The sequence below is a fragment of the Poecilia formosa genome, unplaced genomic scaffold, assembly GCF_000485575.1.
Source record: "Poecilia formosa unplaced genomic scaffold, Poecilia_formosa-5.1.2 Scaffold95, whole genome shotgun sequence".
Taxonomy (NCBI): Eukaryota; Metazoa; Chordata; class Actinopteri; order Cyprinodontiformes; family Poeciliidae; genus Poecilia; species Poecilia formosa.
The window spans coordinates 1,112,250-1,126,623 of record NW_006800034.1 but is presented as its reverse complement, the minus strand read 5'-3'; the positions used below and the strand labels follow the sequence as shown (position 1 = coordinate 1,126,623).

The 14,374-nt window shown below is 39.0% G+C and overlaps 2 protein-coding genes across 2 annotated transcripts in view; one reads left to right on the top strand and one right to left on the bottom strand.

Annotated features, from left to right (window-relative positions):
- Positions 1-5,158, top strand: part of polr3a (polymerase (RNA) III (DNA directed) polypeptide A) — a 28,382-nt gene extending 23,224 nt beyond the window's left edge. The window contains exons 28-30 of the mRNA XM_007558306.2: positions 690-821; positions 1,089-1,221; positions 1,308-5,158. Of these exons, the coding sequence (XP_007558368.1) occupies positions 690-821; positions 1,089-1,221; positions 1,308-1,456 (414 nt within the window). The 3' untranslated portion in view covers positions 1,457-5,158. The remainder of the gene's footprint in view (positions 1-689; positions 822-1,088; positions 1,222-1,307) is intronic.
- qrfprb (pyroglutamylated RFamide peptide receptor b) lies at positions 3,610-14,303 on the bottom strand. The gene is made up of 6 exons (XM_007558305.2): positions 13,763-14,303; positions 10,695-10,853; positions 10,175-10,236; positions 9,173-9,408; positions 8,280-8,377; positions 3,610-7,210 (listed from the first exon to the last, which is right to left on the bottom strand). Exons 1-6 carry the CDS (start codon positions 14,127-14,129, stop codon positions 6,810-6,812), a joined length of 1,323 nt encoding a protein of 440 aa, XP_007558367.1. The 5' UTR covers positions 14,130-14,303; the 3' UTR covers positions 3,610-6,809.
- Positions 14,304-14,374: the final 71 nt, after the last annotated feature.

Sequence of the window (14,374 nt, the reverse complement as noted above, 5' to 3'; positions counted from 1 at the left end):
CAACAGTGCTACCAACTGCACTGCCATGCAGATTTCTACATTCATTGACAACATTATGTTTGCTGAGTAGCTGCAGGATCTAATAAATAAATTTTAATTGTGAGTTGTAAAAGCACAAGGCATTATTAGGTCTCTAAGTGATCTCACATTAAAGATAATGGCCCACTATTTTCATTTCAGCTTGTTTTGATTCTGCCATATTTTTAATTTTCAAATTTCCCTCAGTTTCTGTTGCGATATCATTCCCCCAGTTATAATAAAGACTGGTAATTATTTTATATTTATCTAATTTGATGGCATTTCCATCTGTCTTTTTAAGCCCAGTCCACTTTCTATTTATGCTGCCTGACATCAAAAGGCTTGTCCATGGTCTGAGCTTTCTGTTAGTGATTTAAAGACAATAATAGTCCGCAGGGTGCTGAAAAAAAACAACAAAAAAAACAAGTAATGCTTACTGCTGTGCTCAGTATTAAACCGTGTCTTTGCAGTTTGGCGGCCAATTATCTAGTTATAGTTTTCTAAAGCATCCTGATTTGTTTCCGTTTCATCTAAATGCCACCTATGCTGAGTGTTTCAGCAGCCAGATAGTTTTGGTGGGTTTGTTTTTGGTGGTTCCTAAGATACAGGGAACGGGATTAATTTTAAAATAAACTAAATGGCAAATGATTGTGTTTTGACATTTCATCTAGGTTGAAAGGACTTTGGGTATTGAGGCTGCAAGATCCACTATCATTAATGAGATTCAGTACACCATGGTGAACCACGGCATGAGCATCGATCGCCGTCACGTCATGCTTCTGGCAGATCTCATGTCCTACAAGGTACTTAGAAAACATGGCGCCTGACATTATGTGCCCGCTGAAGGTATTGGGTTGTCCAGGATTTTATGTTGGGGTGTCAGATGAAAGGGGGTTGAATATAACCACACTCCACACTTTTCAGATCTTTGTTTTCTATTCCGTCCACTTCACAGTTGTCCTACTAGTGTCCGTCCGTTACATAAAATCCTACGCATCTGGTTATAGTCGATGTGTCCTATTAAGTGTTTCACTTGCATCTTTCCCTTTCGGTGTGATGTTGTATGAAAGGGGGAGATCCTGGGAATCACCAGGTTTGGACTAGCCAAAATGAAGGAGAGTGTCCTCATGCTGGCCTCGTTTGAGAAAACAGCCGACCACCTCTTTGACGCCGCCTACTTTGGACAAAAAGACTCCGTCTGCGGTAAACTTTTGTGTTTATAGCAGGTAATTTGACCTGTTTTGTGTGACTGATCCAGGTATTAAAAGATTCCCGTGTTCTGATTGCAGGCGTGTCAGAGTGCATCATTATGGGAATTCCAATGAATATCGGAACGGGACTGTTTAAACTCCTACACAAGGCTGACAAGGATTCCACTCCCGTCACCAGGCCGCTCCTCTTTGACAACGCAGACTTTCATATACCTCTGTTCACATAGCAACAACAAAAGAAACAGCACGAAATATTCATACCGTCTTCAGAGAGACGGTATGAATATCTTACTACAAGTGCCCGCTGTGAGTTTGATTTTGTTTTTGTTTTTTTGTTTTTGTTTTTGTTAGGGTTCTGACAAAGAATAATATTCTTTTTTTGGCATCAGTGCCTGATGTCACCACTGTGAGACTGCTGCTTTTCAAACTTGTCAGCAAGTGATAAATGGTAATATTTTTTATTTTTATTTTTGATCTACAAAACAAATAGGAAAGCAGTTTTTCCCCTTTTTTCCTGCTAAATAATGTTTCTTCTATTATATAACCTTATGTTCTCAGAGTGTGGAGACAAACCTCTGAATTATTGATGACAGAACTGCATTGGAAAGACGGTGTAGCTGTTTGAGTTGTTACCTCTAATTATGGAGAAACAAAGAGTCGCATTTGAGTTCAGTTTTCTCCGTTTAAATTCTCAAATCTCACTGCAGCTTTTATTTGACCGTTTATTTCATCTCAAGCCACTGAAAAGTATGTATGGAGAAAAGGCCAATAATAGTCATAATAAATACAAGATTCTAAAATTAAAGAGGAAAAAATTGTTTTCCATTTATTGTGGGTGCAGAATGTTTCATAATTAAAGATTTGTTTTAGCAATGTGGCCAAACTAATCAGACCAGATCTCTATTTATGTGGAGCAGCAAGTCACAATAAAAAAAACAAAACAGACACTTAACTTGAGGACATGGCATGAAATTCCTTTGTTTCAACCAACTGGGGTTAAAAAGGCAAAACATGAAAATGAAAAACATACAAGTTGCTGATTGGACTGAGAGGCGAACAAGAAATCAATAAATCATAATGACTGAATCCATCACTCTTAAGAGACAACACACCTTTGAAACTCATAAGTTGGCTGTATGGAAAAACTACAACCAGAGATCGCAAAGGCACTAATTGTAATAATGTGAGGTTATGACACGTTTCTTTCTGTTTTGTTTTTTTTTGTTTTAAATGTTGTACCTGTAGAGCGCCAACTCAGTTTACATATCAAGGCACTTAAAAATACCAATAGGCTGAATTCAATTGTTTTAGGATGAAGAATAACTTTTTTTTTCATCTGTTCAAATGAATTCGTTATTACAAAAGAATCATTAACATCCATTTTCGTTGCAACCGCAACCAAGTAAAAAATAAATTTTTACTTGGGGGGCAACTGAGTCTGATACCCCTGAATAAACTTCAGTAGAGCCAGTTAACTTCAGAAGTCACTCAATTAGTGATTGAAAAGTGCAAGTGAAGAGTTACAGCTGTTCCTGGAAAGGCTCCTGACGTTTGTTAGAGAACATTAGTGAACCAACAGCTTCATGAAGAAACGCGCCCAACAGGGATAAAGCTTTGGTGACGGTATGAAATAATATTTGAAGCTCTTAAAACTTAAGAGCTTAGGTTTGTAAACCTATTGAATTAATTCAGTCCTTCATTTGAGAAGAAAATGGAACACCTGCAGCCTCTGACAGGACAGAGAAACAAGCTTTATTTGAAGCTGATATCTGACGAAAAGTAGCTGGAAAAAGCCAATTAAAACAGAGTCATAAGTCCCATTTGCAGCTTGCTACAAGACATGTAGTGGACAGAATAAAACGAGATTTTTGTCTCTAGTTGTGCAAAGCAAAAGGTTTGTAAATAGATGTGTTTACAAACCTATTCATTCTTTCAGTTCACAGTTTAGTTTTATGTGGTTTTATGTGGTTTACCACATAAAACTCCAACAAAACACAGGGACATTTGTAGTTAAGTCACACAATATGAAAAATGTCCGTAAGTTATATGTTTTCGGGACGCTGTAATATACAGATCCCATTAAATACATTCCAGTTGGATCCAGATTATGACACAAATCTGTCAAAACCACTTGAGGATTTTAATACTCAACTTCTCAAAAGTCATTTGTCTGAGGAAGTCATCGAATTAACTTTTAGTCCCTCCATCTTGAGCAAACATGAGGCAATGCTAAAGAGAGGCACCTATTAACAGGAAGAAACCTAAAGCAGAAGCAAGCTCAGCATGGTGTTGATAGGACAAGATGGAAATGCAGAGGAAAAACAACAAGCACTGCGAAAGGAGCTCAGCATGTTCTTTCTTTACTATTTGTTTTGCTTTATTTTTTAGCAAAGAAAAAAAAGACTGTAGACAAACTAAATGGTGACAATGACTCTGTCCTGGAAGTCAGGAGTAATAATATCTTTGTTAAAAACAGAGTTTACCATTTGGACAAATGATTAAAAAAATTATGTTGAATTTTTTTAAAACAGAGTAGGAAAGCATGTGAACAAGCTGTTAAATGTACAAATCCCCCACAGGGTTGTTTCAATCTCAACAGCTTCTCCTGTGTTGCTGAGAGAAGAGAGTTTTTCCTTTAGTAGTGACTTTTCTGTTAATGCATTTGAGTCATATTGGTGGGTTGTATTGCAGAGGCTCCCTGACTGTTGGGAGAAGCATCCTCGACTTCAGAAGAGCTCTCCAGCTTAAGGTTCAACACCCTCGGGGGAGAAATGTAGGCTTTATAAGTCTTTCTTTTTTTACCCAGCATGCTCTTGCTTTTATTTACTTTGAACCTGTTTCGAGGCCTTTTTAGGATTCAGTTCATGATCCGCTGCTTAATATGTAAAGGTGGCGAGAGTTTAGTTTCTTTGTCTTTCAAAAAACTTCAGCATCAAACTAGAAGTATTTTAGGCAGTAGGGAAAAAAATCTCAGAAAATGATCAGTCGTCCAAGGCTTATACAATAAATACCACTGAAACATTTCTTTAAATGTGATTTTAAAGCATGTGCTGATCAACTCTTCAAACATCATATCTCTAATGCAAATGACTAAACATAGTTGTTAGAAAATGTCCAGAAAGGATCAGATACAATGCTAGGAAAGGTAATGTCTTTTATTGCAAATTTCAATAAACAATCAAAATTGTGACTTTTGATTTTTATAATGCTACAAAGTCGGTAATGTGTAGGACAATATTTGGGTGGCGCAAACCAGGAACAGTGTCCCACAGTTTGGTCAAGAAAATCCAAAAGAAAAGTGTTAAAAACATATTTGAACAAGTCAGATTAATTTAAATGCTTGAACTTAGACTGTCAGGTTAACTGGTCTTTCTAAATTGCCTTTAGGTATCAGTGTGTGTGTGTGTCACCTTTCCTTTGTGTTGAGTTGTCGCACAAAATCCCAGCAAAATGCATTGAAGTTGGTCATTGTAATGATCCAACGCATGCTTCAAAAAGTCATGGGGTGTGAATAGTTTTGCAATGCACTGCAAACACAAACTTTAAATGTGTCAAAAATAAACAAAGCAATCAGTCTGTAGCAGAATGAGAAAAATCATACATTCTTAATTACCATTTCAAACGTTATTGTCACTTAACATTTGAGTGAAAATTACTAGAACCTGAAATGAGGTCACTAGTGCCTCTTGAGTGCCTCTTTGCATTTCTTCTCTAAATCACAGGGAGTTACAGGTGGCTAAAGTGTGACTCAAAAAGGTTTACGTAAAGTCAGCTCTCATTTTAAACTGCAGCATTTAAATGATAAATAAATAAATAAATGTTTTGGTCACTGGTCACTGCCATTTTTGCTCTGAGGCCACTGGCATTTTCAAAGAAAAGTGGCATCGACATTTCTAACCTCCCATTCCATCAGGTTAGAAAGGCTCCGTAAAAAATGTAAGAGCTTCATTTTTGCAAACAACTAAAGTGGCTTAGCCCATGCAAGAGAACTACACCGTCCCTGAAAGCAACAACACTGCCACAAATCTGCAATTTAAACAGCAATTTCCTCTATAAACAAAACAAACAAAAGTCCCCAAGGGAACACACTTTCAGCACCAATTATAAATTGCACAGTAAATAATAGTTTTCTTGAGGTCCGGACTACTCTTGTTGGTAACAATAATCTGAGTGAAACAAGGCATCTGCGACCAGCTGTCTCATTTTTCTTATTCGCAAAATAGACTTGTTAAACATCAGTAGAATGTGAGATGAGATTTATGTAAAGGTCAGAACTTTAGGTGTAAATTATCAAATGTCGTCATATACATTTTTCACAATAGTTCACATTATAGATTTTATTTTCACATTATTCAATGTGCAGCTCATAAGTTAGAATATTATCATGTGTTTTTTAAAAAATGGAACTGGATCAAACTGCATTGCATGCTGTATCTTGAGCGTTTCTGTTACTTTTGATGAGCAAGGCTTGGTGCTGATGAAAATTCCAAATATTTTTCTGTAGAAGGAGCATCACATAAGACCAAGCATACTAATATTTTAGTGGAAGGAAAAAAAGAAAAAGTTTTGTTTGATCAAATCCAAAGTCGGCGCAGTTGTCTATCAGGAAATGTTAAGTCACGTCAGTCTTCACTCTTCTGATGAACTTTGTTGGATGCATATTTCATTTTTCAGCAGGACTTGGCACCCTTAAGGACCGTCAGGTCCATACAAAAGGAAACTTATGTATACATAAACTGTTCAGTACAAGGACATACTTTTTTAGTAGGTCGACTTTTGTGTTAAGATGTTTGCTTTTTTTTATTTTTTTTATTTTTTTTTATTGGTGTAATATTTGAAATTTCTGGGAGACTTAAGTTTTGGATTTTCATCAGCCGTAAGCCATAATCCTCAATAAGTGTCAGTTAAAAACAAAAACAAAACAACAAAAGTCTTTTGTCACCGAGTTGAGTTGCAGTACTGTAGCAAATGTGCATCTGACTTTAAAAAAATATATTCAGTTAGAATTTAAACAGTGATAAATTCCAGTCATAATATTATTAAATCTCTTCAAATGTGTTTTTATTTTATTTTATTTTTCAGGCTAGCAATAAAGTGCACAATTAGCGTGAAGCGACTTCAGCTTATGCACAACGAAAGCAAATTAACGACTGAAGCAGAAGAGCACCCACAGTTCCACGCCACAAGCATGACACTGCAGTGTGTTCTTCATTAACATTTCTAAATAGTTGCTGCTGCAGCAGAAAACCACAGAAATTCATGATAAAACATCGTTTTTAAACGCTCAGTGAACATGATGTTCCAGATTCCATCTTAAGCACAAATAAAGTCTCAGTTTTAATCGCAAACAGTCGTTTCAGTGTCTCAGTACGGATTCCGTTGCTGCACCTATTTACAATAAAACTCATTCTACGTTCCGACTGCTTTAAATCCTCATTCTCCGGCTCCTGGCGCTGCAGAGGATGCCGAAAGGCTTTGGAGCGCCGAGTCTTTATTTGTCACGTTCTCAAAGCTGCTCCAATTCCGTGGCAGCTGATGATTGCAAACGGCAGATTTGCAAATCGAAAGCGCCCGAACGTTTTATTTGACTTGAGAAGAGCTGTTCGGAGGGAGCTCGGTTTGGATGGTTGAAATTTTCTCTCCAATAATTCCCAGGGAGCTCTCTCTGTGCGACGACGAGCATGATGCTCCCCTCTCTGCCGAGCGCTGCTCTGAGCTGTTGTCTTCATCTGCGTTCACGAAGGCTTCCCTGCTCTGTGGTTTGATGAACTGCACGCTTAGTCTCGGCGCGACTGTGGCGGCACCCTGGTGGTTCGGTTTACGGAGACAGTGGGAGAGGGTGGAAACGCAGCTCTTCTTGAAGTTCTCATTCATGAAGGCATACACGATTGGATTGTTGAAGCTGTTGAAGAATCCAATGGCCTGAACAATGGCGATGATCATGTTCAGGGTGACGCCGTCGTACTTCTTTTCCAGATCATCTAGACAATTGCATATACACAAGTAAATTAATTTAAATTCAGTTGCTAAAGGTGTAGTTTTTTATTTAAGGTTCTGTGGAATAGACATGAACAATCAGTATATTAGCATACCTAAAATCTCAGTTTGCGTAAGCAGAACAAAGCTCTGATTTCAGAGTTTACTTAACGGCTAATAAGGGCAAAAAAAAGAAAAAGAAAAGTAAGAGCCAAAATTACTCTAACACCAGAGGAACGACATGACACAAAAGGTCTCAGAATAGCCCAAAACCACACAAAGACGCCACTGACGTCGACCAGACTTTCTGGTGTGCAATGGCAGCTGTTTTGTTGTCTGAATATTTCAGTTCCTCTCTGTTTTTGTCACATTGCTTTTTGACTGGCTGCATCAGTCGATCAATCAATCAAGTGTATCTAAAAGCACATTTCAGCAACAAAGCAGTTCAAAGTGCTTAATATCACGAAAACATAAAAACATCATCCATGTCACCCCACAGAGATTTTGAGCCAAGACAATTCAACATGTTCAATATCCCCATCTTTAGGTGTGAGCAAACTGGATTCCTGTTAACACACTACACACAGCAGGAATATTTAATAAGATTCTTCAGATTGTCGGAAGAGGAACATCTGGACAAAAAATGGAACTGGGTATTAGACAAATAGATAAACTATGTCCACCTCTGAATGTCTTAAAAAAATAAAAACATTTATTTAAAGTGTCCTAGTCAAAATCTGGACTCTGACCTGACTGGGATGATGTTGCATGACCTGAAAAGCTAGAAAATCCATGAACGAGCGTGTAAAAATCCTTCCACAGCGATGTCAAAGACGCCTGTTTCTGTAAACACTTGATGGAAGTCTTCAGGAGCCAACGTCTTTTTCCACATAAAACCAGGTTGGTTCGACCTCCTGATGTTATAAATAACCATCTGATCAATGCTTTTTCATATTTACTAAGGTTAACTTTCCCTAAAGATTTCTTCTGTGTCACAAAAGAGAAGAAATTTTAGGAAGATATCAGGAGTGCAAACGGTTTTTCACTGCAAGACGTACATTAAGCCGTACTTACTGTACTCAAACAGCATGTGGACTGTGTGGAAAGGAGCCCAGCAAATGGTGAATAGCAGGACGATTGTGACCATCATTTTCACAGCTCTTTTCTTTTTCCTGTAAAAGGACACATTATCATTCAAGAGTAAACACTTATGTAGATGATAACGCGCATCTCAAATTTTACTACTCTAGTTTTTTAGTTTTTTAATAAAAGTGCACCAGTGAATTAGTCCAGCTCCTAACAGCCACCCAAATACCTCCGCTTCTACTTTACAGAAAAAAGAACACGTGATTATATTAAAGTCAAATTAATCAAATAATAAGATTATTACAGCCTATAATCCTTGGGTGTTCGAAGGCCAGTGGAGGTTTTGTCCACTTTGAAAGCGGATGGGCACTTCTTGATCACAGCACAGAAGCAAAGAAGGTCAACATCTAAGGAGAACTTTGTTAAAGAAAACCATCAACAGTCTCAGCGCCTGCATTCTCCTATTACTTTGTCATTCTCGACATTCTCATTAAAAGCTTTTTAAAAGCACCATCTGCAAGGTGAGGATCAGTGAAAAGCTGTCATTGTGTATTGCCCATGAACACGTCATCTTACCAAGGACTTACACTAATTGGTATACACTGGGTCCAATTGTCAATTTACCATTTCAACAAAAAAAACTAAAGTGGGGGATGCGAAAGAAGTTTCCATTAATTGTCTTCAAATAGCATCCATATGTCGATCATTACTGTTCATGGATTCAAACATTTATGTGGTCTACCTACCTCTTCTCTTCACTAACTTATCACATCAGCATGTTTTAAATACCAAGTCTTTTTCCGACAAAAGAGGCGTACTCACAGGCTGTAAATCTCACTAAACGTCTTGTTAATTGAAGTAAACCCTACCGTGGTACCCACCTGCAGATCTTGCCAATCTCCCTGTGGTTCATGGTATTCAGGACCGACGCGTCGCCCACCCTCTTGCGAATCCACAGCTCAATAGCGATGCGCGTGTAGAGGAACAGCATGGCTGCCAGAGGGAGCAGGAACAGAGCCACCATGATGAAGGTGGTGTACGCTTGTCTGTAGGTCAGCGAGCTCCAGCTCTCCTGACAGCACACGTGGTAGTGATCGTACAGGAAGTCATACTTCACCTGGGGATGAGTAACGAGAAAAGCGCTGAGGCTGACAACTTGGATTAATAGTCATTTGTTGTCGCATAAAGTAGAATCAGTTTTTGCTAAGCTTTGCTGTATTTATGTGAAAAATTGTCATCTGCCTTGACCTTCTCCACACAGAGTCGCATTGCAATGACAAGCTTTCACACAACCAAGTTCATCACTGAGACGTGGAAGGAAAAATAAGTATGCAGGAAGAATCTGAAAAAGTGTTTGATTCAGCCCATCGCACTCAGTAGTTTATAAAAGCAACTGCTACTGTAATTATATTTCATTGCATGTAGTCCAGGTAAAGTGAGACTGAACGACGAATGTCTGCAAAAACAGCTGGTGCTGCCACAGATTCTCAACTAGATTTAGATTTTCCCTTCGAATTAAAATTTCTAACACTTTATGCTTAGGGTCATTGTTCATTCAGAAGTTTTTGCATATCCTATATAAGCTTTTAGTGTTTGCATATGTAGTAAAATGGTTTTTTGTACAAAAGGTTTCGTTGGGACAGTTGATGGCATGAACAGTTGATTGTTTTTGAGGCAGCAGTCGGAGACGACGGCCCAGAGAACCAAAAATCACCACTGCACATCAACTAAGGTAATCACTTTTACTGACTTCAGTGATGATGTGCTAGTCTAAGATAAATTGTTTGCTTGACACAGATCCATATGAAGACTGTGATTATCCAGTGAAATGAGGGAAGCTATAGAAGGCTGTTTAGTAATGGGGCGCTACGAAGGGCACTTACCTCTAGCTGCTGCACAAATAGCATCGGTGAACCCACGATTACAGAAGCCATCCATACAAGCCCTGTAGGAGTCATGCAGAAAAAAAGCCCACGTTATCTGAGAAAACAGTTGTTGCTTTGATAAAAACGTTTCCGTAAAATTGTAAAAGCAACCTTTTTGTCATCAGTGCCACTGCCCTTCCTTCTCACTTGAGTCACATGCTCCCAGGCAAGTTACTCAACATCTCTTTGATCTGTTTAGTGTAAAGCCACCATACTCAACTCACATAATCCAATGCTGGATGATTCCCTCGACTGCCTTTCAGGGTTGTATGAAAATTACATCAAACGAAACAGAACTGTTATTTTCACAGCAAACCTTCCATGTCATTTTGATTTTATTCATTTCTCTTAAAGATAAAAGCCCTCACCTCCAAAGATTACAGGAGCGTGTGTGCGCGTGATATGTTGAAAATAGTTTACAGAGGAGCATAAAAGGTAGAAAACGTAAACATGGGAACTTTCAAGTGAAACACAATACCAAGCATCTTGTACGCTCGTTTAGACGAGTACTGCCGCCTCATTTTCAGAGGGAAGACGATGCCCTGGTATCTCTCAATGGCGATGCAGGTCATCGTCAGGATGCCTGTCACTATGGCTGTGGTCTGCACAAAAGGAACTGTCTTGCAAACGAGAACCCCTGCAGGCAAAAGCAAAGGGGTAAAACAGATAAGGTCCAGAAAAGCAGCAGAGGTTAATGAAGAACCGTGAGGAAGGGAGGTCTGTGACAGGAAACAAAGGCAACCTCGTCATCTTTCCCCACAGCTTGAGGTGGCAGCCGTCTCCCGCTAGACAGCAGTAAGTGGACACATTTCACAGATAACGAAGTACAGGCTTTACCCTGACGCACCCTGAACTTTTTGTGGGAACAGACACAGGTGCTTTCAGCTCTCCGTAGTCTTACTGCGATGTGCTGCTGGGTACATCTTTGTTGGTCACGTCGTTCAAAGCACAATTTATTTTCCAACCAGCAAAGGATGGATCACCTAAAACAAGAGATCATCTTTGATCCATCTAAGGAAGCGGTTCTCAAACCCAATATGTTTTAGTCAAACTTCTCCCTCCTTAAAAGTCCAACAAAAGATGTTAAATCACACCACCATACTCACAGAAACAGTTTTTTTCTCCTTCTAAAGAGCTTAATTTTTCAAATGGACATTTATGTGAAGGCAAATGTAAACCACATTTTCCATGTCCAATTTGTATTTTTCCCCACAGAGTCAATGTTACATAGAGCCACCTGGTCTTTATTTGCGTCATCTTTGCACATCTACAGCCTAATAGTTTTGCAGCTTTGTCCTTATAGCATAGCTCAAGTTTATTCAAATTGAACAGCGGGCATCTGTTGGATTTAGGTAGCTTGACAAGGCCGTCACACAAGTTTGCAATGATGTAAAGGTCAGATTTGTGGCGTGCACAACTAATAGTTTTCCTTTTGTCAGGTTTAAGTGTTTTGCCTCCACCAGCGTTTGCTTTTTTCCCCCCATATTTGCTGTGTCCCATAAATGGACATAGAGCAAACTGGATTTCATTTCTGTTAGAGACAGCTTTCTTCTTGCCACTGGTCCATAAAGGTCAGATTTGTGGAGTGCACAACTAATAGTTTTCCTTTTGACAGATTCTTCCGCCCCCAACGTGGATCTGCACAGCTCCTTCAGAGTTGTCTTTTTTTTTTTCCTCCTGCTGCTTATCTGACCATTGCTCTCTTTGTGCAGGTTGTCAATTAAAGTGGGTGACCTTGTCTGGGTAGGTGTCTTGGGTTCTTTCTATTTTAAGACGATGACTTCAACTGTCCTCTATGAGATCCTGTCTTTAGTATTGCTCGATCGATATGATGTTTGTTCACTAATGCTGTCTGACTAACCTCCATTTGCTTCACAATTTATAAGCTCCTTTGTGGGGGTGTCTCATATCAATTTCCACTCAAATAAACTCGATGTTTGAGGACATAACATGACATAATGTGGAAAAAGTTCAATAGTTTTGCAAGGCACTGCTGTATGTGCAGAAGCATGAAATTATATTTACAATCTTTAAATACAATAAGAGAATAATGCAAAAAAAACCAAAAACTAATAATGCATAAAAAATGTGGAGCAATGGAGAGTTTAACTTTCTCTTAATGTCTTCAAATATAACAAAACTGCCAATAAAATCTAAAACTGCATGAGGAAGTATTCTGGTAAGCAGGCAATATATGACATCAGTAGAGTTTACTCACTCACAATGTCATTATTCCCTATTTAAAAAGAAGCAGGGTTGCGGTCCAGTTCATAAATGTCTGTTAATCTCATTATTCTCCCGTTAATTGTCACTTTCTCTCCTCGCCTCATTAGTTGTTTTTTTGCGGGTCACGGATTTGACCAGCTGGTCAGCTGGAGCCAGAGGTGCTTCATCGCTCGTATTCTCACAGACGTCTAACTCAAATTGATATGCCCCCTTTTTTTTTTTTTTTCTATCATCATTTTCTGAGACTCTGGGGCTTATTTGTCATTTCTGTGTATTGGCTACAGCTGTGCTTTGGGTTTCTCCTTCCTTGAAGGCATTCTTGTCGCTTTTACATGCTGGCCAACAATTTACTTTGAAGTGTGTTCTGAACCATAACTTGAGCCATCGCCATTTTTAGGCAAAAACATTCTGTGTGATTCTTTTAGATTTCTTATCAGTATTTTATTTTTTTTTGTCAAACTGCATTTTTCTGAGAAGCTGCCTAAAATAAATCATGTGTGGAATGAACATATATTAAATATGCAGTTGTAGTTTATAAATTAGAACATACATCCCAATGAGTCTCGTTTGTAACATTAAAAATGTGACATTGTTCATTTCTAAGTAAAGTTTACTGTCATTATTATTAGTATTTTACTTTTGAACAATTAACAGTGGCTACAAGATATTGCTTTTATAACCAGGAGACGCTGATTAGCTCTTCAAAAGCTCAAATAACACCTGGAAAACCACCAAATAAAAAAAAAATGAATGGATGCAGAGCAGGACCAAAGAGCAGAGAGATAAGAAAGAAGTTCAAACCATCTGTTGCATCGACCGAAATAGTGAAGGATCATATCCCCAACTCCAACATCTCTCTGCTGCCTGCCTTTCTGACCATACAGCCAGACAAAGATTTAGAGAGGAGTTGCAAAAGCAAATGAGGTGGATTAGCAACAACTGGTGGTGCATCACCATCCATTTGAGGATACTTGGATCATATGAGTTAAGGCAACATCTATTTTCCCTCTGTCATAAATAAAGCATGTTGATTCATTTGAATTTGAATATTAACTTTACAAAATAACCTTTTTGCATGTTACTCTGATTTATTGTATTATGCCTTTATTTTATTGGGTGCAGAACGAGGGATTTGCATATTCTTCTTAATTATGTTATTTGTTCACACGCTTAGGAGAGCAGGTGATTTTTTTTTTATAACTCCGCTGACATGCAGCCACCTGACAGGTATCACATTTTCTGCGAAAAAAAACAACATCTTGATGACTTCTTTTTTTTTTTCACACTGAAAAACGCAAGTTATTTCAAACTGAAGCTCACCTCCAAACCATTCAGACGAGATGTTCTGCAACAAAGTGAAAGGTATGCAGAAGAAAGTGATGAGGAGGTCGCTGACCGCCAGGGAGCAGATGAAGATGTCCGTGGCCGTCTGGATCGCCCGCTTCTTCAGAACTATGTAGATGACCAGACTGTTTCCAGCCAGAGCCAGGACGAAGATCACCACGTACATGATGACGAAGGTGGTCTTGGCGCTGTACGGCAGCTCGGGGATGTAGACGAGCGGCTGGATGTTGTAAGTGTTGATGAACTCCTGGCGGCTCAGGTTGTAGAACTGGAGCATCTCCTGCAGCACTTCGGGGGTGATTTTGGAGGAACCCTGTCCCGAATCTGTCGAGGCTGCTGCCATTTTCTCTTTGCAAAAGTGTCTATAACTCCGGCGCGAACTTGGTGGTGGAGGAGGGGAAAAAAAAAAAAAAAAAAAAGAATAAATCCCAACTCTTCAGAGCGCAGGCAGCATCTTCATCCTACAGGTGCGTGTGAATGTGGCGCTGACTCTTTAACCCAGCACAGACAGATGCTGTCGCTCCTGCAGATGCTTTTCTCTCTCTCTCTCTCTCTCTCTCTCTCTCTCTCTCTCTCTCTCTCTCTCTC